A 27,971-nucleotide genomic window follows, 5' to 3' on the forward strand; every position below is an offset into this window, starting at 1 on the left:
CGTTGAAAGAACCATGTTGGTCCTCTCCCGTTGCATCAGTTCTTTGACTTTTGTGACCATCATTGTAAACGTGTGATGCCATGATGTGAATACAAGGTGAATCCATAGCAAAGTGAAATTTCAAGGCTTCCGAGGGACCTACTGTTTCCTGATATCCAAGAAACTGGTTGTGAAGATTTGCTAAAAACCTCCTCAGACCTGTTGATAAAAGGGTGCGTGTGAGTGCGTGTGTATGTGTGTGTGTGTGTGTGTGTGTGTGTGTGATCCTTACGAAATGCTTACTGTGTTTCACTGTGCGAAGCACTTGGCATGTTCTCCCTCCGCTCTCACTCCAACCTTACGAGCGCAGGCGATCCCAGTCCCCACAACAGCCAGGACGCAGAAGCCCCGACTGCACACCACCCCCTGCCTCCACTTAGCTCAGTGGATAATGGTCCAGTGACAAGATCAGAAAGAAGCACAGGCACCAAAACAGAGGTTTCCCTTGTGAAATCAGGGTGACCTGCACACTGAGCAGCGTAGGCAGCAGTTAGGACCTTGGCCTCTGGGGTCAGACTGCCTGAGCCTCGCTGCCTCTCAGCTGTGGGACCTTGGACAGAGGAATCAACGTGGCTGGTTTCAGCTTCCTTATCAAGCCCACATAGCGTTAGAGTGGGGTGATCTGATTAAAATACCTGTAAGTGCACCTGACAGATAGAATGGACTGAAACGTTAATTTTCTCTGTAACTAATATTTGGGAATATGCTTCTCGGTATAGTCGTGCTCCCAAAATCAAACATGTCGGATAACTTCTGCTGTTCTCCAGTTCTGTGGCAGTGAGGCCAGAGGTCATGTGGTGGCCGGCGGAAGAGGAGGGGGGTTTGCAGAGCATTCGCGTGTGGAGTTGGACGGCAGAGCGGTGTGTTGGGATGCAGAGTTTGAAGGAAGGAGGGAGAAAATGAGTTAGAAAACACAGCAGGTTTAAACTGTCCCCTTTGTGGCAAGTGGGAGGAAGGAACATGGGTAAGGAGCAGCCGTAGAACCTCGTGGAAGCCTGGGAGCAGTTCTGTGTGTTTACAGGCAAAGGAAAGTCCGCCCTGGGAGAGAGGGACCCGGTGCAGGAAGGGGTGAGCCAGCAGCCAGGTGGGGAGTGAGGGAGAAGCGGCTTACGTCAGCTGCTGTCACCCCCAGGTCTGGGGCCGGCGGGCCCGTGCCCCCTTGTGAAGATTGTGCCTGCGCACCCTGTGTTTTTATTTCAGGAGGCTGTGGGGCTGGGGAGTGAGCGTTCCGATGTTTCTGTGAAGTTTTCACTTCTTGCTCTATTTTGAGCTCCAGCAAATTGGTCCTGTCTCATAAAATTTCTTTACGACTTAAAGCATCTACAAGCATTTTGCAAATTTAAAGTCTGGTGATGGTTTGGGGGAACATGACATCCATTTGAGAGATTCTCTAACACATTCAGTGGAAAGACTGCCTTCAGGTGAGGACCTGACTTCTGGGAGGGAAACGATATTTCCTTCTTGTCAGGGGGACGTGCGGGACTCGGGAGCCTGCCTGGGCTCTCAGGAAACGGTCCCTGCCCCGAGAAATCACTGTCACATAAAGAGAAACATTCATAGAGTGCTAAGCTGTACTGTGCCTGTGGACTTTGAAGGAAAAACAAACAAACAACTTCAGACACACTTGACCCACTCAAGGTCATGATACAGGTGATATCAGAAAGATAAAACGGTAAAACTCAAATTTACCTGCATGTATTCTGCCAACTGCATGGAAGATCGTGTTGAAAATACCAAGGGAAACAATGTGATTGGAAAGTTAGAAAATATTTATAAAAATATTTTCTTTTTTTTTTTTTTTAAGTTTTGCTGCTTGAGAAGATAGAGCATGATGACTTCTGCAATAAAACCCTGAAGATCACGGACTTCGGGCTGGCGAGGGAATGGCACCGGACCACGAAGATGAGCGCGGCAGGCACCTACGCCTGGATGGCCCCGGAGGTCATCAAGTCCTCCCTGTTTTCCAAGGGAAGTGACATCTGGAGGTGAGCACCGGGCGCCTGGCTTTTGCAGACACCTGCAGAAACTGGTTGCTCTACGTCCTTGAAGGGGGTCCCCAACTGTTCAGTGATTCTGAGCAGAAAGGGTCATGCAGGCCTTTTTGAAGAGGGTGTTAGAGTTTTGATCACAGAATCCCAGTAGAACAGGTAACTTATGGTTTTTATTGTCATGACTTCCATATGATAGGAGAGCCTTCTTGTTAAATCTGAGGTTTCGTTAAAACTGGTTATAATTGGGGTTCACAGGAGTGCCAAGATTTTGTCAGTAAGTACAATTAAATTTTCCTTTTAAGCAAATGTCCGATTCCTGATGATTCCCAGACAAAACAGTAGCATGGAGGGAATCTGAGAGAAATTGCATCTTCTGAAGATTAAAGCTCCCCGTTTGAGAATGGGGAGCTGGACCCAAATTCGGCCCCCGGCCAGCTGGATTTTCCACTCAGCTGTGTATCATCAGGGGCTGAGGATGCTCAGTAACAGAGCGACAAAGAAAAATCCCTGTGTTCAATAGTACCATCCACCAGGGTCTTACTCGCCTTTAAGGCTCGTGAATTCCCACGTAAGAGTTTTTAGACTCTGAAAATATTCTAAAATTAATTGCAGTGTGCTAAAATTTCTGTCCTCTCCGCTGCTTCTTAACAGCTTTATTGAGATGTGACCTACATGTCATACAATTTACTCATTTAAATTGCATAATCCAAGGGCTTTTAGTATTTCATACAAGATCAACAAAAAGGAAACCCTGCACCTCTTATCCATCATCCCCAACACCCCATCCGGCCCAGGCCACCACTGATGTTACTTTTGTATTTTTAGGTTTGCTTATTCTGGACATTTCATATAAACAGAATCATGCAGCGTGTGGTCCTTTGGGACTGGCATTTGTCAGTTAGCATAATGTCCTCAAGGTCCTTCTATGTTGCAGTATGTGACAGAATTCCCTTCCTTTTCAAGGCTGAATAATAGTCTTTTGGGTGGATAGACCACATTTCATCTACCTGTTCATGTTCATCAGTGGCTGGGCATTTGGGTGGTTTCCACTTTCGAGCTCTCCTGCATACACGGCTACGAACATCCGGTAACAAGTTTTTGTGAGGACATGTGTTTTCAGTTCTCTTGGGCACGTACGTAGGTGTTTAATGGCTGGGCCGTATGGTAAATACGTGCTTAATCATTTGAGGAGCTGTCAGAGCATCTTGCAAAGCAGCTGCTCTGTTCCCGTCCCACCTGTATAAGGGTTCTGATGTCTCCACACCCTCACCAACACTTGCTGTTACCTGATGTTCGGATTGTAGCCATCCTAGTAGTTGTGAAGTAGTAAATTTACTTATTCTTGAAATTAAGGTATCTCTGCTAATGAACTGTAATATAGATGATTTTCAAGAAACTAAACAGATAACCTTTGAAAACTGTTGATGACAACTTCATTGTTGATAGGTATAGCATTGTATAATTTACTACTGCATAGATATTCCTTAAAAAAATAAATGAACCAGCACACCAGAAACAGACTGAGTTACAGAGAACGAACTGATAGAACCCGAATGGGAAGGGGTTGGGAAGGGTGAAGGGATTAAGAAGCACAAATTGCCAGTTACAAAGCAGTCGTGGGGGGATGTAAAGGACTCCTGAGGCAGTGGGGTCGAATGGCATAACTGTGTCGTAACTGTGTTAGACGGGTACCAGCCTGACCTAGGAGATCACTTTGTGAGTTATCTGAGCGCCTAGTCACCCCGTTCTACACCTGAAACTGATATCATCCTGTATGTTATGTGTAATTGTAAAATAACTTTATACCTAGATGACAAAGAATGAAAGATAGTTAAAAATAACTAGAGAGAAGTGTGCTTTGAGACTGTCGAGCAGGTATCACTATATTGTATAGATGAGTTAATTAGAGGTCAGCTTTAAGGGTCCTGTGAGTGAGGACGTAGCCGGTTGGGGTAGGAAGACTCCCAAAGCTCGAACTCCCATCTGCTGCTTCCCGATCCAGGTGTCACTTGGGTGCCTGCTACCCCTGTTCAGGGCAGGAGCCCTGCCTCGGCCTCGGGACTCACATACTTCTGCTGGAAGGTCCCCGAGGCCCCGGGACTGGACACAGTCTGTTGTTACTACATTACTTTCTGAATGTTTTCCGTATACAGTCCAGAGCCATGGTTTTCAGCCTCTTTGAACTCACGGCACACATAAACTAATTACCAAAAGTCTGCAGCACGCAAAAAAATATACTATATTTTTCGCCAGTCTGTCCAAAATGATAGGTAACTTTTGATTCATTCCCACCGGACAGCTGTTGCTGTGTTGGCTGCTGTCACTGTTTTTACTTGTCAGTCTAAGGGAGAAGAGGTCAGTGCCCCTGACTGAACAGTTAGCCGTGCAGGTTTTAAAAATTCTTGCAGCGCACGGGTTGAACATTGTTGGTCTAGAGACCAGCCGGGACACACGGAGCGTCTTTAATGAAATGCCGTCGTATCCAGGAGGACCTGAGCTGAGTCCAGAGAATCTCTAGCTCTCTGCAGAGCGGGTCTTCCTCACAGGGGGCCTTTTCTATTGTATTTGTGACGTGGGGCGTCCCACATCTCCTAACGTCAGAAGATAAGAGATTAGAAAAGCAAATAGGACTACAGGGCTATACTAGTTATGTTAATAGAAATAAAAAAGAAAGTAAATATGACTTTCTTATATGCTTATGGTTTTCCATTTAAAATCTGGAGTGACTGATTTTTTGTGTGTATTAACAACAGATCATTTGAGTGTATTTCACATTTTGAAGACGATAAAGGGAAACTAAAGTACTGACTGGTCTTGTAAAAGAGAGTAAATAAATATAACGTGCAGACTTATTTCCAGACTTCTCCGTGTTGCCTTAACATCTGTGGCATGGGTGTAGAGTGAAATTCGGTTTTTCAGCTTCACTGAAAAATTGGTTTCGAAGACCTTTCACTGTGTGCCCCCCCGTTATTTGTAATTGCATTTGTCTTTGACACCCTGGAGCAGCCGTGAACCTGGGCACACCTGCTGCCGCTTCCAGAGCGTGGCAGCTACAGTCATTCCTGGCTTTCCCTCCCGTCTCACTTCACCTTCCTCCAGACAAAGCGGAGACAGGATGTGCTATCAACCAGGTACAGGGAGGCCCCCCTGATTTCTGGGGGCCGTTACTATTAAGCTGCCTGGTGAACACATTCTTAACATACCTCCTAGAATATGAAGTGAGAGGCAGCAAGATCAACACTTTCGACAAACTATTGAAACATCTTTAAGTAGGCATGATTTGATGTGAGTCCTGCCGGGTGTAGCATGAGAACTATGTGGGGTGAGCATCTCTCTGTCCTGAGTCCTGCAGAGGTTTCATCTAGATGTGGAAAAAATGAGAAGGAGAAATATCAGAACCCCCACGTTATTCTCCCAGTGTGGCCTGAGCTTTCCTGTTGGTTAAGCAGTTATAACTCCTGTAATGAATGCACAGCTGATTTCTGGGGACGAATGTGTGTGAGACCTTCCCCTGTCACCTTTGGGTGAGGGCCGCTTTGCTGGAAGAGAATGTCCTTAGGAGCAGCTAGAGGAAGGTCCTGGTGATACTTCTGTCCCACCAGCCGTCATAGGGGAAAGGCCATTTACCCATTTACCCACCTGCATGACCGCATTGCTTTCTAGCTATGGAGTGCTGCTGTGGGAACTGCTCACGGGAGAAGTCCCCTATCGTGGCATTGATGGCCTCGCTGTGGCTTACGGGGTGGCAGTCAACAAACTCACCCTGCCCATCCCGTCCACCTGCCCGGAGCCCTTCGCCAAGCTCATGAAAGGTATTTGTGCGCCCCCGCCTTTGGGTGTCTGGGGGGGGGGGGTAAGGGGAGTCGCTCATTAGAACGTCTCTATTTTTTTAACCAAGGAAGAAATTTCTGTGATTCTAATTTCAAGTGCTTTTAAGTACTTATCCTATTTCAGAGTTAGAAACCTTGTCTTTGATCTAAGATGTCAGGGAAATTTTTGATGAAGTGATTTAAAAATAGTCCAGTTTTATCAGTGACTCATTTATGTACAGAAATCAACTGAATGATAATAAAGTTTTCACCAAGTAGAATTCAAAGACGATATTGAGTTGGCTCCAAATCTGCTATTTTAAGTCTTACCTAATGATCAAAAATGTTTTACAGTTTTACCTGGCATGGTTTGCCCTGGCCTTAGGTATTTGATCCTTATCTCTTAAAAATTAACTAACTTTTTGTAAGCAGCAAGTTAGCTTACTTAATTATCAGGCCATTGCTTTGAACCTCTCTTGTGATTATAATGCTTTAGAGACTGGTATGCTTGGGTTGAGTTATAGGCCTTTGTATCAGTAAATCATTCAGTCTGGGCAGCTTAGGCCTTGACACAGAGTTCATGGGAAGGCATGGAAGGCACATGTCCACATATTAATGTCATGTAATACAGACGACAAGAGCCTTATCTAAAAAAAAATCACATTTATTTAATAAGAAAATGTCTGATTCTTTAAGAAAATGCTTTTAAGAACTTGCTATAATAAAATTTTCAAAAGCAAAGAACAAAAATATTAAACAAATTACTTTATGGTACAAGATATCAACTTATTTTTGTAACAGAACAGGCAGATTTTGTGCTAGAAACAGAAGTGGGGATCTAAATTGAGCAAAATATTCAGGAAGTGAGGATTCATAAATTTCTGGTTAACTGAGGCTTAATATCATTAAGGACCAGGGGGTATTTGAGTATCAAATGTTATTTATAAAAATAAAACTTTCCCAGACATCAGAAGTATACTCTTCTACCTCAGCAAAGATTTTTTTTTCCTTTACGATCCAGAATCTCACTGTTCATTTATCAAGTATATAAACAGCATCTGGTTGATTTCTTAAACTTAACGACCAGTGTTGCCTTTCAGATGCTGATTTTGTTACATTTTCTTATACGTTTTCCCCCCAGTGAACCTAGGGCCTGTGATAGGAGAGATACGGAAACATGCTTCTGTAGAAATTGGGATATTTTATTCATGAATAATTCAGCAAGAATTTATTGAAAGCCTACTACAGTTCCAGGTCTAGAAAGAGCAAGACAGACACAAGGTCTGTCCCAGAGAGCTCACCGTCTAAAATACAGCAAAACACAGGTATCTCAGTTGGTTAGAGCGTCGTCCCGATTTGCTAAGTTTGTAGGTTTGATCCCCAGTCAGGGCACGTACAAGAATCAACCAACGAATGCATGAATAAGTAAAACAACAAATTGATGTTTTTCTCTCTCTCTCTCAAATAAAAAAATAAAAAATAAAAAACATTTAAAATACAGCAAATTGAGCACTAGTTCTGAATCACTGAGAGCCTTTGTTTCATTTTTTTAAATACAATAAACCATAGTCAGCCTTCATTTCATTTTTAAAGATTTGAATAGACATTGATTTCCTCCATAAGGGTAAATAACATCATCCCATATGCATACCATTCTTTAGATTCTCATTCAGGGAGTTTTGATATCTGTATGTGCACAGGGCCTACGCTTGTCGAGTGCCCCCCGTGCCCTCCCCCCAACCCCCCGGTTCTCCCAGGACCACCCCGGCACTTCTGCCTCTCCACCTGGCTCTTCCTGTGACGCTGCGGCAGCTCTCTGTCCCCTTCCCTGCTGTCTTGTTTCTTTCCTCCAAACTGGAAGCCTGGGCTTCCCAATCTTCCCTTCCTTGGCTCCTTCTGCACTTGACTCGTCTTAGCGCGTCCTTAAATGTTGGGCCCTCACTGAGTGTAACTGATCAGCATTTCCCATTAGCAGTTTCTTGAGCTTTGCTTTGAACTTCAGATCTTCTTTACAGCAGTCTCCTCCTGACTAATATCTAGAAATATTATCCTGAGAAAGACAATGTTTCTTGAGAACTCCTGTTTTAAAGTCTATTACAAGAGGCTGATAAAGGAATGCACAACTCAGCAAAGGATGCTTCTACTCGATTTTCAGTTCTTACCTTTAGAAGTATTGGATTCTGCAAGATTGTAGTTAAAACTCTTTGGTGTGGGATATCAATTTTACACATAAGGGGTAGGTCAAAAAATTCAGTTCTGGGCTCTCTGATATTAAATTAAAAGTTATATGAACAGTTGAAGCTTGAAACTTAAAACAATACCCAAAATAAAAAAGTTAAGACAATTAAGTATTCCTTGATATGTCTATACCCTTTATTGTAAAGGGTATATAATTAAGAATTCAACTATTTTTTTAGTCTTGCAAGTCAGATCCTGTCAAGCAACCTGCCATGTATGATCCATAATCCTATTAAAATTTTAACTTAGGCGTGATCAGTGTGGATCAGTTGGAGCATCAGCCCATACACCCCAAAGGGTTGTGGGTTCAATTCTCAGTCAGGGCATATGCCTGGGTTGTGAGTTTAGTTCCCGATTGGGATGCATATGGGAAGCAACCAATTGTTGTTTCTCTCTCACGCGCGCACGCGCTCTCTCTCTCTGGAATCAACAAGTATGTCCTTGGGTGAGGATTAAAAAATATAAATAAAAAAAATTTTAACTTAAAGACGAATAGGAAGATTCAATAAGTGTAATCTCCCAAATGTTCCCAGAAGGAATTATGAGACGCTCCCTCCGGTACTAAAGTAGTTGATAATCCATTTATCCCAGGTGGACTGGCTGTGTGTTCGGTGAGGCAGCAGTGAGATGCTAAGATCTCTGAGGATGGTACCCTCAATGCATAAGCTTTCTGTCTTCACATGAAGAGTGAACGCAACACGGGACAGAAAGTCACCTCTCATTATTTCATCAACTGTTGGTGTTTTCATAGTATTTTAAATGCCTCATTTCAGTTTTACAGCAACAAGGCCAATATTTATTTTGAAAGTAATCCTATCTTCCAAGTAGAGGATATTAACAACTTCCAACATGATCTCTAGGAATAACTCGCAGTTCTGAATCATGCTTTAGAGAAACATTTCCAGCATTCTGTGCAAGATTTATTCCTCTCCCACCACTGATAACTATTGCATCTGTGGCTGCAGGACCTTGAAATTCTGCTGCTGCAGACTTGAAGACTACGGGAAAGGTATACTTCCAGGAACACTTGAGTGCTTCCTACAACAGCTGCAGGTCAGAGGTCAGCGTGATCTTAAAGGAAAACAGTGGACGTGGTGGAGCCAGGCCTGAAAGCCTTATCTAATACTAATTATTGTGCACGCCACTGATAGAGACGCCATGTAAAATAAAATTCTCAAAATCATTATCAATTGATTTTTTAAAAATCTTCAGCACGTCTGTCAACATGGACTGATAATGGGAACTCTGCTGGAAAATGGTATTAATGAGATTCTTGTTTGTTTTAGAATGCTGGCAGCAGGACCCTCATATTCGTCCATCGTTTGCCTTAATTCTTGAACAACTGACTGCTATTGAAGGGGCAGTTGTGACCGAAATGCCTCAGGAATCTTTTCATTCCATGCAAGATGACTGGAAGCTGGAAATTCAACAGATGTTTGATGAGCTGAGAACAAAGGAAAAGGTGAGCAATATATAATTACTTGCCTAGCATACCATATTTATGGAAATGATGGAACATATGAGTCAAGAACCCCCGTTAGCATTATTCTAAAATGTTTTCAGACATCAGTATTTATTGATTCTTGCTTTCCAGTTAAAACCAAACAACTGTACTTGAAATATGGAATGGGAAAATAAAGAATATTTTATTTCCCCATTATCTTCTTTTTTAACTGGAATATATTTAGTTAAATCCTAGACTCACATCATTTTACCCTTAAATGCTTCAGTTTGCATCTCTAACTAGTAAGAATTTTCAAAATAACTTTCTTGACATTAATATCTTAAAAAATAACAGGAATTCCTTGATACCGTGTAATACTTCATATTCAAATATTTCAATTTGTCTCACAGATCTTCTTAGAGTTGGTTGGTACAAATCCGAATTAAAATAAGATCTATAAGTTGTTTTTAGTTATATCTTTTAAAGGCTCTTTTTTGCTAGTCCCACCTCTTTTTATCTCCAAGACATTGTTTTTTTGGACAAACTGGGAAAATCTGTAATTTTTAAACTTTTTAATATGAGTTAAGCTTTGGTTGGTTTATATATTTTAAGAAGAAGAAAACAAATAAAGCTACATGTTAGACATGTTGAAGCTGCATTTATATTCCCACAAAATGAAATACAAGAAGTACAGTCTCACCTAATTGGAAGGCAGACTTGTTGGGAAGTGAGTTCAGTTACATGGTCTCCTGTGACTGATGACAAATGATTCTTAGTGCTCACTGAAGAACCCCAAGTTCAAGACATGGATTTGTGCTTTGGAAGCAGTACTTATTTTTTTAAGACATTGTTGTAATACTAGAGCATTTTGATGAATCAAGGTTTATTCTGGTGGTCTGAAGTGTGTAACTGTTCAAAAGATTCACTTCTTCTCTTGTGGGTGCAATAAATGGGCTAAAGTCCAACATTGCAAGTTTCTAATAACCATTATAAAGCCATATAATTGTCCAGGAAGGAATTTATATCCCTCGTGTATTTGTGATTCTCATAGCAGAATTCTTTTTAGGCAATAATACTTCGCTAAATAAAGAGTCTGTTTGCTTATTCCAATTTATGACATTGAAACAGGGGATGATGGTGGAACTGAGAGTCATTCTCCTGTGTTCAAGTGACCTTGACGTACATAGTGCGGCTCAAATTCCATCTCCAGGCTTTCACATTTGCTTTAATCCTAAGGGCCTGTAGCCAACCTTAGTGCAAAGGAATGGGCAGAAGAGGGAATAAAAAGTTGTGGTTTTAATATATATACATAATCATTTCTTGAGCCAGTATATACATATATATGAATATATATACTATACATATTCTGTGCTTGACATCGACATCATATGCCTAAATTCCGTCCTTGAGCAACTTACGTCCGTTATCTTGCTGAATTGGGAATTAATACAATATTTGTCATAGTCCTCAAAGTGCAAGTTGTTTTCTAAAAACAATTTAATTTTAAAAACATGGCTGTGGGGAAATTATTCTGCAATTCAATGTTGTAACTTTTTCCTAGCAAACGTATATTGACTATCTACTGTGTTCTGGGAACAGTGTTAGACTCCTGGGGTACAAAGATGGAGATATCTGTCTGTGCCCTTGAATGGGGATCCTCTGTATACCAGGCTGGGCATTGGGGTCTTGTTGACAAGCTTTTAAAAGGCAATTCATGTGCTATTTTGTCAACACTTTTAAGGCAAATACTGAAGCCAACCTCCTCCTCTCCCCACCTCTGCCTTCCCTCATTCTGCTCCCTTTTTTGTGTTCATGGGAGTACTGTTCTCTTAGGTACGAGTCTCAAAGGTGTCTGAAGCTGTTTCTCGTGGTCTCCTATGTGACAAAGACTATCCGTGGTCACTCGCTCCCCTGCCCCTGTGTCCTCATATCACCTGATTACCGCAGCAGCATCGTACTTGGCTGCTCTGCATCCAGTGTTGCTCCCCTAACTTACTCCTCACTACCGCCAGGGACCCCTCCAGACGCAAGTCTGAGCATCCCTGCTTCAGTGGCCAGCTCCGTTTCCTTGGCAACTTCCCTCACCCTTCCATAGCTAGCCTCACTTGCCCCCAGGCATTCTGATTTTCTTCTAGGTCCTCTGATTGCCATGCTCCTGACTTTCAGCCTTTCTATATGGCCTGTTCTCTGTCAAGAATGCTGTCCCCTCCCCAGCTCTTATCCGTACCTCACCAGTCGCTGGCTCCTTTGTCCCCAGTTCCCTCTACCTACTGCACCAGATGAACTTGTCATAGGAGCCTGTGCCTTCCTTGTAATGGCTGGGCTGAGTCATTATTATTATTTGCTTGTTTAATTGTTCTTGGTCTGCCTTTTCTGCTAGATAGTAAGTTCATGAGCTATACTGTTTCATTCTTGGTCATTTTTATCCACAGCACTGAACAAAGTACAAAGTACAGTGCTTGGTACATGGTAGGCATTAAATAAATATGTTAAATAAACATAAGTCAACTTTCTTAATATGCCTTCAATTTACAGTTAAAGCCTACACAGCCTTTTCTGTGTTCTAATAGGTGAAAGCTACCAGCAATCATTATTACTATTACTATTTTAAGTGAAAAATGAATTTAAAAGTGTATACATGTTATGAATCTTATGCTGTAACAGAGGCCTATAACTCAGCTGTTTAAGCTCTGGTTTTATATTTTTGAGAAACTCCCACACGCAGAAGGAAGTTAAGGTCAATCACTGAAGTATTGTTTGTATTGGTGCAAAACTGAAAGCAACCCCAACATCTATTAAGAGGGGGACAGGTGCCTAAACTGTTGCCTTGCTACAGTGGGTGTCTGCACAGCAATGAAAATGAATGAACTCTAGCTGCATGTTCCTACACGGATAAATCTCAAACAGAATATTGGGTGGAAGAGCGCGATGCAGAAGAATATTTACATTATGTACTGTTGGTGTAAGTATGTGAAACCATAGAAAAAAAAACTGTATGAAACATCTGACAGCACAGACGGGGAGGCTGGAAAGCGACCGCAGGACAGCTGATGTGAGGGCGTGGGGGGTGGTTAGAGCCTAGCACACGGGATCCGAACTGACCGGAAACACACGTGGTAAAATCGCGCAGCTATTCAATACTGATGGTGAGGACGTGGGCATTGGCTACTCTACTTATAGGATGTTTATATATTTCATAATTTAAAATGGTTAAAATGAAGAATAGAAAGAAACATGTAAGCTGCAAAGTTCTTTTTTTTTCCCCTAAAGTCGTTCTGTTTTTCAAGAAGTAGACTTAGAGATCATTCGCTCTGTTCCTTAGATTTTCAGTATTTTGTAAGTTTAAAAACACAAAACAGTTACAGGCACCCTTAGACCCTGACACTGCTCATACGTGACGCTCATGTGACAGGAAACAATAGTCCCATGGGACTGTTCTGATCCCCGCCACGGTGTTGGGTCTGATGGTCAGCCGCCCAAGGACAGTGGCTGGAAGGCAGGAGAGGGGCCTGGCCGTCCGAGCAAAGATCAGGAATGACCTCCGAAGGGATGGGCATTGCAGGGCTGCGTTCCAAATCTGATGAGGGAGGAACTTTGTTTCTTGTTTCAGATTCAGAGGTAGGACCTCTTGGGCTCCCAGGGATTAAAATTTGTTCCCCAAACCGAGAACGCTCTAGCACGCAGCCCCTTTCCCTCCAGGCATTCACACGGATTGCGGGAGTATCTGCGTGGGGTTCTAGAATCCACGGGAGCATTAAGTGTTTAGTGGAACACCAGGATCTTTAGCCGTCTGATGTCATCGCTCAGAGGCACAGCTGGGGTCCGACCGCCTGCGGGCCCTGCACTCTCCCGCCACTGAGCCCGGGCTGTTCCCTTGCCTCCTCGCCCTTCAGTGCCTCAGAAACACTGTCTCAGGCAGTTGCCCATTTCCAGTGCCGAGGTGTTAGCCTTAGAACAAAGAAAGCGGGGGCTCTGAGGGCGATGGGGCAGGTCCCAGCAGCCAACCCCTTGCCCAGGCCCAGACTTTAGCAATCAGGTAATACGGGAAAATGACTGACCGGATTACGTCTTAAACCCTGCAGTTCTTTGAAGGATTATTATCCGTGATATTATTAGTATGTTTCTTGGCAACTTGAATACAATTTGTTGACTTAAAATGATACAGAAAAGACTCTGAGGGGTTTTTTTTTTGTTGTTTTACAGTTCTCCAAATTGTTTTCAGGAATTCTAAAATTAGATGTTACAGAGCAAAAATAAAAAAAGAAGACTTTGGGGAATGGGAGAGGACTTGGAGGAAAAATAAAACTTGAAATCACAGATTTTAAAATTAGGAAGTAATGTTAATAATTGTTATTTTAAACTTATTTAATTCTTTTAAATTAATGACAACTACATCAATGGAGGTATATCTAGTGGGTTAATTTTTATTTTGTGTGTTTGGTAGACACCAAAAAACATGCTTCACAAGTGAATTCTGCTGCTTCTCCATTTTGAGACTTTATAGTAGGTCCTTTGTTAGTCTTTGAATCTGGTTAGCTGTTCTCTACATACTGGTGTGCTTGCGTTTTCTAATGTGACTTGCTGAGCCCTCTTTGAAATCCAGCATTTATGGCATCTTGTGAGCCTTCAGTTTACAATGAAAGTCTCTACAATCTTTTTTTTTCCTCCGAGGCTGCTAACTGCATCTTTTTGCTGGAGTTCAGCACAGAGCGTGCTCTATCTCCTTTCTCGCTCACTGATTGCTTAAGGTAGGAGGCGTCAGACTTGGAGTTAATGGTCAGTAACTTGGCCGCGCTCTGTGTTATTCAGTAAACTGTAGCCTCTGCAGATACTGGTTCCTCCCTGAATTCCTGGCTCCTTATCTCTGTGTGTCTGCCTTTGTGCGTTGGGCGCAGAGAGTGTCTTTGAACCACCATATGAAGGCATGTCCCCGTTAATGATTAACATCTTTACCAGGAGTCTGGATTTGCCATTAGAATGGACTGTGCCAAGCAATTAAACAAATATTACTACTTAGTAATCTCAGCAACCAAAAGAATGTTTTGTGTACTTCATAATTTCAAACTATTCAAAGGGGTTCTGATACCCCGTGTGTTTTTTTTTCCTTTTACTTGGGAATGTTTTAAAATTCATCCAGACGGAAGAGTACTTGGGCTGTTTTCTCTCTGACCTTCATTTTTTCTCTTATGAAGTTTTAGGCAAGTGATTTTTTGTTTTTGCTTTTAGTTGTCAAGTCATCGCAGGGGGATTCACATTTTAGCTTGGGGCCTGGAATTAAAAATGTTTTCTCATTCAATTACTGTAGCAGTAACAAACAAAACCCTGCTTGAATGTGCTCCCCTTATCTCTTCCTCATGCCATTTCATTCCACAATAGCTAATTGGATTGATATCAGCACCGCTGAAAAGTAATATCTTAACGAAACGGCGTACAGTAATGAGTTAGAAATTGGAAGTGACTGGAAATTACCCCCTGTCCCCAAATACACGACAGTAAAATCTCCAGTCTGGACCAACTGGTTGGAGAAGGCCACCAATTCAATAATGCATTCCATAATTTTTAAAATATATATATAATATTTTATTTGTTTATTTATTTTTAAAGCAGCACATGGTAGTTTACATCTGGCACAATCTTATGAAGAAATGCTGAACTGCTCTGTAAATCAAAATCAGCTGCTAAAAAAAAAAAATCAGCTGCTGCTTATTAGCCAGAATGATTTGAATAACAATTGGTCTTAAGTAAATCATTTCACCAGCAATTTTGATTATGAAGCTTGTGTAGAAAAATAAATTTAAAGACTGTTTCAAAGGTGAATTACAGTCCACTTTGGTAGAATTACCATAAGTTCAGAATTCATTTGATCTGAAGAAATAATTTTTTGTATTGTTTTTAGAACTCCTCCTTCTCTCTCTCTCTTTTCATTCTGACTCTCAGATGCGTTTACTGATTTTTAGAGAGGAAGAGAGAGAGAGAGAGAGACATTGATCAGTTTCCTCCCTTATGCTCCCTGACTGGGGGAACCTGCAACCTCAGGGTATGTGCCCTGACTGGGGATCAGACCTGCAACCTTTTTGTGTATGGGACAACGCTCCAACCAAGAGAGCCACCCGGCCAGGGCATCCTCTGTCTCTTATTGATAGTATTATATTTACTTGTGGAAGAATAGACTTCTGTTTATTTCCTTTATGTTAACTACTCACAGCCTCCAGTTATTCTTTGAGTCCATCTGTAAAAAGTCAAGGGCTTAGTGGACTGAAGTGGCATTTAGTCCCAGGTTCAGCTCTGGATTCTTCCCTGTGCTGCATCTTAGTCTCTTCACGCATCCTGTTTCCAAGGAGCCTGTGTGGCCGTGTAAAGCGTGGTGTCTTTGCACGGCGCTCACAGCCCCGGCTCCACCCGAGAAGGCGGGGTTTCCCACAGAGCCCTTGGCAGTAGTCGATTCCAAGCTTAAGCGTGTCTGGAGCAGTGTCCCTGCACGTTGGCCGACGCCTTGAGGGCTTGAGTGAGGAGCAGGGAACTCGAAGAGAAAGTCCCGAAGTCCTATCTGTCTCTGGAAAGGACAGGACACTTTGCAGAAATAAAATAAGAAGAGGATATGGTTCAAAAATTTGGTAGAATTTTCACTTTCGCTATTGAATAAGGTTTTTTAATAGGAATACAAGTCCATAGATTTTCTGTGTCTCAGAAGTTCAGTAATTCTGAAACCAAACCAGGAGGAAGTTGGACTTCAATCAGACAGCGCCGTAGCCAGGGGGCTTACCTTTGCTCGTCCATGATATCCGCAGCTGCAGTGACACTTGCCGGCCGGCCATGGCATCCCGAACAGCTTTGTAACTGGTCTCGTTTTCACTGGCTTCTGACTTTAGAAATGTCTCATTTTCATGTCTGATAGGCCTTCAGCTGACTCCTAACACATTCGCTTTTTTTCCACAATCTCTTCACCAAGATGATTTAATCTCTAAGCAGATTCTTGAATACCCTATGAAGTCCCCAAGTAAAGAACCCTGCACTGGAGTCCTTTGTAACTAGAATAATCATCCTTTAATTAGCCAAGCTTTAACTTTGGGTTTACATTAAACTGGATCGCACACATCGGCACTGTGTGGCTACATGTTAATGTGCATTTTATGTGTCCGATGATTATATAGACGAGAGAGAGAGAGAGAAATGTTAAAATAGAGTTTAAAAAATAGTGATGCCTTTCAGGATCATAAAACGGAAAGCACAAGGAGGGGCCTGTGCACCGGCTTCAGACTGGTTTGAGCTGGTGGTGCGCCAGCAGGTCTCAGCCGTGACTCCCTGGGCTGCAGCCAGCGCTGTCCTGCGCAGCCTGCGGTGACCCGGTGTTGGGCCTGAAGGGGGGCAGGTGCCTGCTGGGTGGTGATGCTGGTGTCCCTCTTGTCCCAGGAGCTGCGGTCCCGCGAGGAGGAGCTGAGCCGGGCCGCGCTGCAGCAGAAGTCGCAGGAGGAGCTGCTGAAGCGGCGGGAACAGCAGCTGGCAGAGCGAGAGATCGACGTGCTAGAGCGTGAGCTCAACATCCTCATATTCCAGCTCAACCAGGAGAAGCCCAAGGTCAAGAAGAGGAAGGGGAAGTTCAAGAGAAGTCGCTTAAAGCTCAAAGATGGACATCGAATCAGCTTACCCTCAGGTATGAGTTTATCTCCATGTCTCCTAAGGCCCTTGTATGTCACCCCATCATCAGTCACTTGGTGTGATCAGACCTGGGAAGAAATGGGGAATGAGGTTCCCAGACATTGAGTATCTTCAGTTGCTTCCTTCAGTTCTTGGCCACTGTGGGATGAACGAATGAGTTTCCACATGTGGCATCGCGGTGCATAGCTGGGTGTTCGCCTCCCAGAGGACTTTCCTGAATGGGCTGAAATCAGCAGAATTCCTTTGTACCGGGTGCACTGACCTAGCACTGCAAGGCCCCTGAAAGTCCAAGTCCAGAACAAGTGCTCTGTCACCTTTAGGGCTCTTGTTTCCATAGGCTCTGTAGTGTCACCCGGGAACTGCACTCATCTGGGACACGGGTGACGCTGTTAGCACCGCCAACAAAATATATCAAGTTTATATTTAGTTACTTTCGTCTGAAGGTTTAAAATCCTGTAGGTATGAACATGAACCAGGAAATCTGGGGAAGCTTTCAAAAATATTTTAAAATCAATGTGACGATAACAGAGGGATCCCATGTGTTAGGAGAAGCTAAATGATAGAAAATAGCAAACATATTTATGAAACTAATTCTTTAATATTATGTTTCATACTTGATTTAAGGGAAAACCAAATGCCCTCCCTATTTTGTGACTTTTTTTCTATTAACGGGAAAGAGTGGGGACAGAACAAGGCTGGCTGCACTTTCTAGAGTGTGTATTAATGATCTACATACCTCTACCAACGTACTGCTCTACTTCTCTGGGTGTGTTTTATATTTTGGAGTGGTTTATGGATCCTAGTGTTTTCCTAAGATATTTGTTAATGGCGTGGAGATTTGATTTAAATAATAATAACCACAGTTTCGTTTTATATAAAGTACGTATATGTTGTCCTGTAAAATACTTATTACACAGTGCTGGCAGTCTTGAGCATAGTGTGGGATTCTTGTAGGTTATTTCAGAAGTCCCCACGCTGGTATGGGACGGTCGTGAGTGCACACCATACGTTTTTGAGTGTTCGGTTGGATGAGGTGAGGACAGGCTATGGGTCCTCTCTGGGAAAAAAGAAAGAAGTCCTTTTCCAGGTTCTCTTCTGATGTTTGCTTTTTACTGGGAGGACCATTGACTAGACTATCTTATGAATCAGACATAATTTAAAACAGTCTAGTTTATGATGAGACTTCTCCTTTTAGGTACAGATGATAGAACAAGTCAGAGAAGCACCCGATAGGAGTTTTCTTCTCAAGCTCTTAGCTACCCCAGCTTCCCCAGCTTTCTTCTGTCTGTGTTGTGACTCTGTTATCGTCATTAATAGTCACTGATTCACTCGGGAAACTTGGCAGGAGTGGGGGAGCTTAGTGTCTCTTCTCCCACCATTTGTTGCCCATGATCTGTCACTCAAGTGCTGTGGCCCAGTTCTGAGTCCCAGTTCTGAGCCTGGCGGATAGCACACCTGCCTTCTGCTCTGGAGGCTCCTCCTATTAAGAAATCAAAAAAAAAAAAAAAAAAAAAACACCTCATAGAGAATTTGCTTCCATAATGTTATGACAAATCATGGGGCTAGTCGAACCTTTATAAAGCACTACAGTCTAAAATAAACTGTTTCATATCAGGGGGTAAGAATATTTCTGCTACCACCTCCCCACCCCCAGCCCAGTCTCTTGTCATGCCCCGTAGACCTGTGTTCTCTCCTTCCCTCTTAAACTGCTCTGCCCGCTCACGTCCTTCATAATTTCTTACTTGGTCGATAGAAGAAGCCTCCCATCTGGGACTTCATTTCTATTTGCTTTGTCTTCCAGACCCCCCTCCACCCTGCCACACAATTCTCAGCAATTAACTATGAGCACCAGTGTGAAACTTGCAAACCTTGCACAGTTTTCTCAGCCAACAAACACTTGAGGATCTACCATGAACCAAAGACTAGGGATTACAATAAGATAAACATGATCTCTGTCCTCACGTTACTTAAAATCTTAAACTGGAAACATATCCGTTCAGCAAAGACTGACTGCACTCTGTATATATGAGGCACTGTGCCAGCTGGGACGGGGACGGGGACGGGGACGGGAGGCAGCGGTGCTGGAGACCGTGTGGCTTCTGCCCGTGTGGCTTCTGCCCGTGTGGAGCGGACATTGTATTGGAGGAGGGGGGGGACCTTCAGCTAATGATTAAACAAATACTTATTTTCTTGCTATAATTATTAACTGCTGTGAGGGAAAAGTCATATGTCAGTGATTAGCAGAGAGATGTGACCTGGTCAAAGGAGGTCTCAGAAGGCCTCCTGAAGAAGTGGATGATGGTTGGGATGGAGAACAAGAAGCAGCAGACATGGAGCGAGCGTTTGTTAGGGCCGGAGCCATGTGCGGAGTCTTCTCTGTACTTTTCTGTATTTAGTTTTTCATAGCTGTCCTATGAAGTAGGAATCATGATTGTTTTCTACTTTTGTAAATGAATGTACTGAGGTTTAAAGAGCTTAATTTGCTTTCCTAAAATTCATATGGCTAGTAAGTGGTGAAGCGGGGTTTAAATCCAAGTTTGTTAACCCCGGAATCTAGAATATGAATTTCTCAGCTATAACGATGAGGAGAACATATGCCACGGGATTCACAAGATATTTTGTGTTTGATTTGATACGGAGGGTCAGGGAGAAGACAATATCAAGAAGACTTCATATTTCTACATGAATAACTGGATGGCTGTCTTGCTTACTAAATTCCATTTCCTCATTTTAAATACCAGGTGGTTCTTTTAAGTATAATTTTCAAAAAGGTAAACTGTAGTTCTGCAAATATGAAATGAGCGCATGTCAAAGATTTTACTCAACTCACTAATTAATGAGGGAACCAGTTAAAGTTGGTTCGCATAGAGTTAGAGGAGCAAGGTGTTTATGGGCCATTTCATAAAGGAATGTTAGGATTAGACTGCTAGGTTAAATACAAACCTGGTTAATGCCCAGTATGACAATAAACCATAACCTTTGGGGTTGTCTCTTTTTTTGCCAGACAGAAATTATTTGCATCATCACCAGACAAAATCTAAAAGTTAACCTCTGCCCCTGCTGAGCTGTAAAAATATCCCAGTCAATAGAAAATCAATCAAAGGTTAAGGCACTGAAAGAACACCCAGTGATTTCTTTCATCCATGTCTGAGTTTCCAGCAATTGGTTTTTTTTGGGGGGGGGGGACAGTTTACTGAGTTTTCTCAGACAGTCTCCTCTTCTCTCTGGTCACGTTACTGTTCCTCTCACATATTCCCATAGCTCTTTGTGTCTCTCTGTTGTGACACCTGCCTGTCTTACAGGCACGGAATTGTAGCTACCACTTCTAGGGCGCCTCGAACCACAAAATGCCTTTATATGTAGGGGAGGAACAGGTGTGTCTTGACCCTCTTACGGCCCCTGGTTGGGTCTGAAAATTAAACTAACAAAGACATCAACAGAGGAAAAGTGGAAAAATCTATTTAAAAAATAAAACCTGTTTAATGTAAATTGTATGTCACATGGGAGCCTTCATAAGGAAATTGGAACCCAAAGACACAGTGAGGCCTGAGTATTTTTATACAGGGGTGATGAAGAGTGGGACGGTCATGTCAAAATATGACAGGTTAAGGAGTGTATTTGGGGGCAGTGTGTCGTGAATCCCACCATAACCTACATTTTCTGTGTTCATCACCGTGACACCCCTGAGGACTGTTCCGCTGGAACAGATGGCACAGGCTCAGGGAGGTTTCCTGCTGGTTTGAGGGCCACAGTTTGCTAATGACAGAACCAGCGCTTATTTCCTTCCAGAGTCTTCTCCTGCCATTTTGTTTTTAACAGTGTCAACCCAGATGAAGGCAGCCCTTCCCGGAAAGTTATATGATCGATAAGCACTTAGTAATACTTCGTTTCTCTGTGTGGGTGTGGGCGTGTGTCTCCACCGTAACTCACAGAGATGCTGAATCATTATTGACTTGAAACCTAAATGGCAGATAAGTAAGAAACCGGGGAACAGATTCTGAGATACACGGCGTCCGTGCTGCGTGGCAATCTTTGCTTGTATGGCTGTGTGCTAAGGACGTGGCTGTGGAAGTGACTGAGAGCCACAACGTCTCGATTCTTCCTTTTTCTCCCATCGAACAGATTTCCAGCACAAAATCACCGTGCAGGCATCCCCCAACCTGGACAAACGGAGGAGTCTCAACAGCAGCGGCTCCAGTCCGCCCAGCAGCCCCACGGTGATCCCTCGTCTCCGGGCCATACAGCGTGAGCGCCCTCCCTGCCCCTTCCCATCATGATTAGCTCCTGTGACGCAGACATGTCCATAGCTGGCTGGAGCTAAGCGTTTGACCTCGAATAGATGTCCCTACTATTTGGAATACAAAATCTAGCCTTGCATTCTTTAATCTAATTTTCTTACATGGATGTATAAATGCTTACTTTTTAAAGAAAAATTGGTTATATGTATATTTCATATAAACATTATATATTATTTTTATCTGCACCTCATCTTTTTATGGCTGCAGAGTAGAAATGTCATAATGTTTTAAATTGTGTTTTTAGAGCCCCTGGCTTGTGACAGGAGTGGGTTCCTAAGTGTGTGGTCATAATAGCCATTTTCCACCGTGATTCCTAAGTCAGTTGCAAGTGCGTGGAAAGACACTAATCCTCTGAGAAGTTCAGATTTCAGGGTACGTGTTATGGTTGTGGGCACACGCATCTCTTCCCTGGTGCCGAATAGAATCAGTTGGTGGAAAAGATGGTCACACAGCCTCCTCGTATTCCAGGAACCTGCCGCCATTGCGCACCCTTGGCGCATTTCCCAGTTTCCCAGTGACAGTATCGTAATGAAATCGATAGTGATCTTAGAGGTCTTATTTTTTCCAGCGAGTCGATTGATACAAGATGAATTGCAGTAACGCTCTCCCATCCCACCCAGCCCTCGTCATCCATCTGCATGGCAGACAGCAAACAGCAACCGAGAGCGCTCTGCTCACTAAGGCAGTGATGGTGAGCCGGTGACGGGGTCAGAGAGAGCCTGGGACCCGGCCCCCGCACGAGATAACAGGGACACCCACTGAGCACTTGCTGTGTGCTGCACCCCATTCTAAGCTACTCCCATGCATTAGTCCATTTACTTCTCAAAACAGCTTCACCCAGTGGATACTGTTGCGACTCCCAAATAGCCCCGGAGCCCTTAGGGAACATGACCTAACTCGGCAGCTATGGAGTGGTCCGTAGGGACAGGGGAATCCGAGAGCAATGAGTCAGCGAGTTTGGTGTCCAGGACGGCGGCTGGGTAGAGCAGGAGCTTTAAGCTGGGAGATGATTAGACATGAGTTTATCTCGGTTACACAGTGAACCGGAACCAGCAGCAATCTTCAGTTCCAGCTTCCTCCTCCTCCTCTGATTTGCTCTTCTGTTTTTTCTTTTGTTTCAGCGTTAAATGTTGACATGTTTTGAGTCAGGTTGTTTTACAACTGATTTCATTCATTTGACTTTAACATTTTTTAATTAGTTAATGAGTGATTCTCTCTGTTTAGTGACATCAGATGAAAGCAATAAAACTTGGGGGCGGAACATGGTCTGTCGACAAGAAGAATTTGAAGATGTAAAAAGGAATTTCAAGAGAAAAGGTTGTACTTGGGGACCAAATTCAGTTCAAATGAAAGAACGAACTGACTGCAAAGAGAGGTGCGTGCGTGACAGCTGGCAGTTCTGGGTGCGCTGTGACAGCTGGCAGTTCTAGGTGCACTGTGACAGCTGGCAGTTCTGGGTGCACTGTGACAGCTGGGGGTTCTAGGTGCATTGTGACAGCTGGCAGAGCCTTTGTAACTATCGCGTTGGACAGACTCAACTTTGGAAAAGAAATTAGAATAAAGCAGAGATATCCGAATATGATTTTAATTTCTAGGATGAGTTTATCCTATGAAATTAATTATTATTTAGTTAAGTAGTTTTTAAAAATCGCTGATGTATTTTCGGTCTCATTTTAAGGTTTTGTTTGTGCTTTATTTATTAGCTCCTCAAAACCTAATTTGTTATGTGGCTCTATTATATGAAAATAAACATCTTTCTCTTGTAGAATAAGACCTCTCTCAGACGGCAACAGTCCTTGGTCAACTCTCTTAATAAAAAATCAGAAAACCATGCCATTGACATCATTATTTGTGGACCAGCCAGGTACGTGCTTCAGAAAAGATAATTTGTTTGAGTCAGACTTAGCTTCTGTGTGTCCTGGATTCTAGAAGCTTTGCTCCGATAGCCTCAGATAGTCGTTCAAGTAATGAGGGCAAGGGTTGCAAGTAGCATTTCTTATACCTTTAAAGTTCAAAGTTATTTTCTGCCCTGTCTTTAATGGTGGAAGGTAATTTGGCTCTACCTTTTTTATTAGGAATTTGCCCTTTTTTTTTTTTTACCAGAAAAATTATTTGTATCATAATTAACTATGTAGAACCAAAATAATTTATTATGAGATAATAAAAATGAAAATGTAGACACCCTGAAATTCTGCTAGATTAAGTGGGGGGTCTTCTGGCTAATTGCCACCTCTTGATATAAAATTATTATGTTCAGCAGGTCAACTATGAAAAATTATTGCTTAGAGGGTGATGCCGTGGTGTGGAATCTCTAATTTATATGGCTCTTAATTATTTTTAATATTCAGCATTCCTACTCAATATTTGGATAAAAGTATGAAGAGGAATGGAAATTGTTGAAAAACTTTAAGAATTATTATCATAGAAAAAATTGTCTTTATCCTTGATCATTTAAATTAAATATGTCTAGCAAAACAGTGTAAATTGTTTTGCTCTATTATCAGTGCTGTGCTCAATTTTACAAGCACTTGTCACTCATTCCCCATGTTTAGTTTTCTTCTGTATTTTCATGAGGACGTGTTTTCAGTATAAATACCTCCTAAAATGCATTTGAGCATACATGAGGCAGGCTCTGTGTCATCCCTGGAAAATACTTTCGACTTATTACGGTGTCCTGACTCTTCCCTATGAAGGCCAGAGGTTCATTGTCGAACGTAGCTGGAGGACTAATAAAGATACTAATATGTAATAGTACTAAAACTGTGATTTCTGTAGTATATGGTTCATTCTTTGTGTCTGTGCAGATAGAGGCATTAATCAGAGAAGTAATCCCACGTTTTCCTTTCTTAGACTATTTCGATCCTATGAATCATTCCTCCAAAGGACAGTTAGAGGAATAAAAGGATATACTTGGCTGACTCTTCAGTCAGTCTCCATTAAGTTAACTGTAGTTCACTTGAAGGTTAATGAGCAAAAGGTTTACATTTGTCTGTCCTGCCTGAAGGTTGCCTCCAGCCTGCATTTTTGTTTAGAATATTTATTAGGTTTTAGCTTCATTCTACATAGAGTTTGGAGTATTTTCACTGTAAAATGCTACCACCAAGTGTGTATCTGTACCTTTATTTAGGTGCTTGTGAAGAACCCAAACTCACCGCTGATGGATCAGAGCACAGAAAAACAAAGCAGATCAAGCTGCCCAGTCCAGCCTATGTTGACTCACCTCTGGCGAGAGATGGCCAGAGAGAGAACCCTCTGGAAGCTGAGAGCTGGGAGGAGGCTGCCTCAGGGAGCCCGGCTGCTAGCATTCCCCAGATGACCCCCTCAGGCAGCGTGAGCAGGTCCCCGAAAAGGAGAACAGAGTCTGCCCTGTACGGCTGCACTGTGCTGCTGGCCTCAGTGGCCCTGGGTCTGGATCTCAGAGAGCTGTCCAGAGCGCAGGCTGCAGAGGTGCCGGGGCCCAGGGAAGAAAGGAGGAAACGCGAGGGGCTCCTCCAGCGGGCACCCAGGCCCCGTGGTGGGTCTGCCGATCGCCCCCGGCCACTGTCCGCAGGCGAGGGGCCCGGCAGCCCGGCCTCGCTGCCCTCGCCCAGCGCTCTGGGCCTGCTGGCCAGGCCTTCCCTCTCCACGAGGTGCTTGCTGCAGACGGAAGGCGAAGACTCGTTAGAGGGCAGCACACACGGCAGCTGTGACCCCGACGTGCCCGCTGCAGATGTCTGCCCCGCCGTTGGAAGGGGTTGTCATAAGCCAACCTCCACGCCAAGACGTGAGGCCGATGGTGGTGTGTGGGGACACCCGTGTCTGCCCCCCTCCGAGCAGACCCATGAGAACATGCCTCCTTGTGCTTCTTCCAAGGAAAGAGCAGCACATCGCACGCAGACCATGTCTGACCGAAACGTTTCTCAGGCTCCAGGTAGGTGGCGCTGTGGTCGAAGGCACAGACCCCACTGTGCACATGCGTGTCTGACAAATGATTACATTTCCTAGTGATTCCATTTACAAATTTGTTTTCATCATTCCTGTAGACCTTTAAACTGTACCCTACTCTTTCATGTAATTATCATTTGGATTCTGGGAAAAGCATTGTTAAACTTTAGTAACTTAAATATGTGATAGCATATTAAAACAGAAAACGCACGTGAGAATAACTGTCCTGTGTCCCTCGTGGTGAGAAGACAGGTTGTCCAAATTATTGTCCAGGAGTTAGGGGAGAGCTGGAGCTAGCACTGGTGGTCGCCCTGCCCCGGGGCACGGGCTCCCGCGTCACCCGGCCGCTCCGATGGAGTTCAGCAGGGTTACTATGAGGGCGAAGGGCACAGTAGGTGCTCACGGGGTGGACTGTGACTTCTGTCTGTGAAGACAGTCACTGCCACTCACAGGTCTGTCCTGAGTATTGAGACAAACTACATGAAACTTGTATTTTACCTTGTCACATGCCACTCGAGGGTTGGTTATAAAGTATATTAATGCAGGAAGTGCTTTCATTCTCTTCACCTTTCCCGTCCCTCTTCTTGTTCAGACATGAATTTCTCAGGTTATTGTTCATTGCCTGTAAGTAAATTGGTTTATTATGCTTTTGTCATACAATGAAGTATTAATCGTTTATAATTGTACCAGGAGAAATCCTAGCACAATAATCCCATAGGAAACCATTCTTTTTTTATTAAATGTATTGGGGTGACACTTGGTTAAGAAGATTTTACAGGTCTCAAGTGTACATTTCTATGTACATGATCAATAGCAAACCATTCTCTTTCTCTTAATTTTATAAGCCCGTAGTTATTTGCTGGTGTGGTAATAAGTCAGTTCTTCAGAACAAAAAGAGAACTGGTAACATGTAAAACCTTGACTGCTTTCCTATTTTCATGAGTTTTTCAAATCATAATCTGAAAGTGAAATTTAATATTAACATTTTAAAAAAATCCTCACCTGAAAATAAATAAATAAATAAATAAATAAATAAATAAATAAATAAATAAATCCTCACCTGAGGATGTTTATTGACTTGAGAGAGAGAGAGAGACAGAGAGAAAATACACCGATGTGAGAGAAAAACATTGGTCAGTTGCCTCCTATACATGCCCCAACTGGGGACCAAACTCACCACCTAGGTATGTGTCCTGACCAGGGATCGGACCAGCAAACCTTTGGTGTAAAGGATGACACTCCAACCAACTGAGCCACCTGGCCAGGGCTAACCATCATTTTTAAGTCTTAACTTTATTCCAGCCCAATCCATTTTGGAAGCTGCCCTGTGTATGAAGCAATTCAATTGATTGCTGGCCTAAGCATTTGAGGACAGTTTGGCTCCATTTACAGATGTGGTTTCCAGAGTCTGAAGCCCTCTTTCCAGTCTTACAGGACTTTTTCATAAGAAATCAAACAAGCATTATGTCCTAATAGTTTCCAAAGGTTTGTGTTTGGGATTTTTTATGGAAACTCACTTTAAAGTGATTACGTAATCGAACTGTCCTGCTAGAGGTCTCTCTTGATAAGCATTGTTTTAGATGTCACTGCCTTTCTGATCATACACTGTCTCTTCTTTCTCAACCAGCCGGTGCCACAGGAGCCCCTGCGCCGCCCCCTGAGCAGGGGTGGGGGCGGCCTCACTCCCCCTACGGTCCTCACAGTAACCTGCCGAGCGAGACCCTGCCCGGAAGACAAAGAACTGTCACCACTGTGCCTCTGCCTCGCGCCCCCTCCCTGAGAGGCCCCGCGGATCCCCCCAAGGCCTTCCCAGGGAGAACAGAGCCTCAGCCTGCCCAGGCCAACCCTGGTCTGGAAGGTGCAGAACCGACCCCTCACTGTTCCCTCAGTGCCAAGGACAGAACTATGTCGCATGTGCCTTCCTTACTGGACACTGACGTGGAGGGCCAGAGCAGGGACTGCACGGTGCCTTTGTGCCGGATGAAGAGCAGGAGCAGCCGTCCGTCCATCTACGAGCTGGAGAAAGAATTCCTGTCTTAAGTGCCTTATGTTGTTCAAGCATTTCTTTCTTTTTTTTTTTTTTAAGGTGAACAAATTAAAACACTGTGTCTACCTTTGAGTTGTTTCATGCTGCTGTTTTCCAAAGCTGTGGCCACGTTCCTGCAACGATAATGGATGTCTTAACTTCTCAAAAAATGGATGTAATCACTGTAAGCGATCTGCGTAGATTGTTTATCCACTGGATTCCTACCTGGTACCTTGCAACACGCAAGAGCGGCAACGCGGAGCTGCTGGGGACGGTTACCGGAAGCACAACGTGTGGCTGCTGTTCCGTTATCTCCTCGTCTGTTCGTGTGGGGGAGCGGCGAGGCCACGGCAGGCCCCTGCTGCCCGGCCTGCCTCCCCTTGTTTTATTTCTCGTTTCCTTTCCTTCCCCCTTTTTTTCTCTGTCTCTCTCTCTCTCTCTGTCTCTGTCTCTCTCTTGCGCAACAAAAAGCCAAGAAGAATAATGTGATACTAGCAAGTAAAAGTGTCTATTTTTTAAAAAATGATAGCTATAGATACAACATCC

At 43.4% G+C, this 27,971-nt stretch overlaps 1 protein-coding gene and 1 pseudogene across 1 annotated transcript in view; one reads left to right on the forward strand and one right to left on the reverse strand.

The window, feature by feature from the left end:
• Positions 1 to 27,518, forward strand: part of MAP3K21 (mitogen-activated protein kinase kinase kinase 21) — a 40,029-nt gene extending 12,511 nt beyond the window's left edge. Inside the window, exons 2-10 of the mRNA XM_090263281.1 lie at positions 1,844 to 2,024; positions 5,694 to 5,842; positions 9,364 to 9,539; positions 16,932 to 17,172; positions 21,300 to 21,422; positions 22,700 to 22,850; positions 23,242 to 23,339; positions 24,603 to 25,385; positions 27,027 to 27,518. Of these exons, the coding sequence (XP_090119407.1) occupies positions 1,844 to 2,024; positions 5,694 to 5,842; positions 9,364 to 9,539; positions 16,932 to 17,172; positions 21,300 to 21,422; positions 22,700 to 22,850; positions 23,242 to 23,339; positions 24,603 to 25,385; positions 27,027 to 27,439 (2,315 nt within the window). The 3' untranslated portion in view covers positions 27,440 to 27,518. The remainder of the gene's footprint in view (positions 1 to 1,843; positions 2,025 to 5,693; positions 5,843 to 9,363; positions 9,540 to 16,931; positions 17,173 to 21,299; positions 21,423 to 22,699; positions 22,851 to 23,241; positions 23,340 to 24,602; positions 25,386 to 27,026) is intronic.
• Positions 8,912 to 9,304, reverse strand: LOC149992497 (ubiquitin-fold modifier 1 pseudogene; annotated as a pseudogene).
• Positions 27,519 to 27,971: the final 453 nt, after the last annotated feature.

Source organism: Furipterus horrens, unplaced genomic scaffold, assembly GCF_987537825.1.
Source record: "Furipterus horrens unplaced genomic scaffold, mFurHor1.1.pri manual_scaffold_15, whole genome shotgun sequence".
Taxonomy (NCBI): domain Eukaryota; kingdom Metazoa; phylum Chordata; class Mammalia; order Chiroptera; family Furipteridae; genus Furipterus; species Furipterus horrens.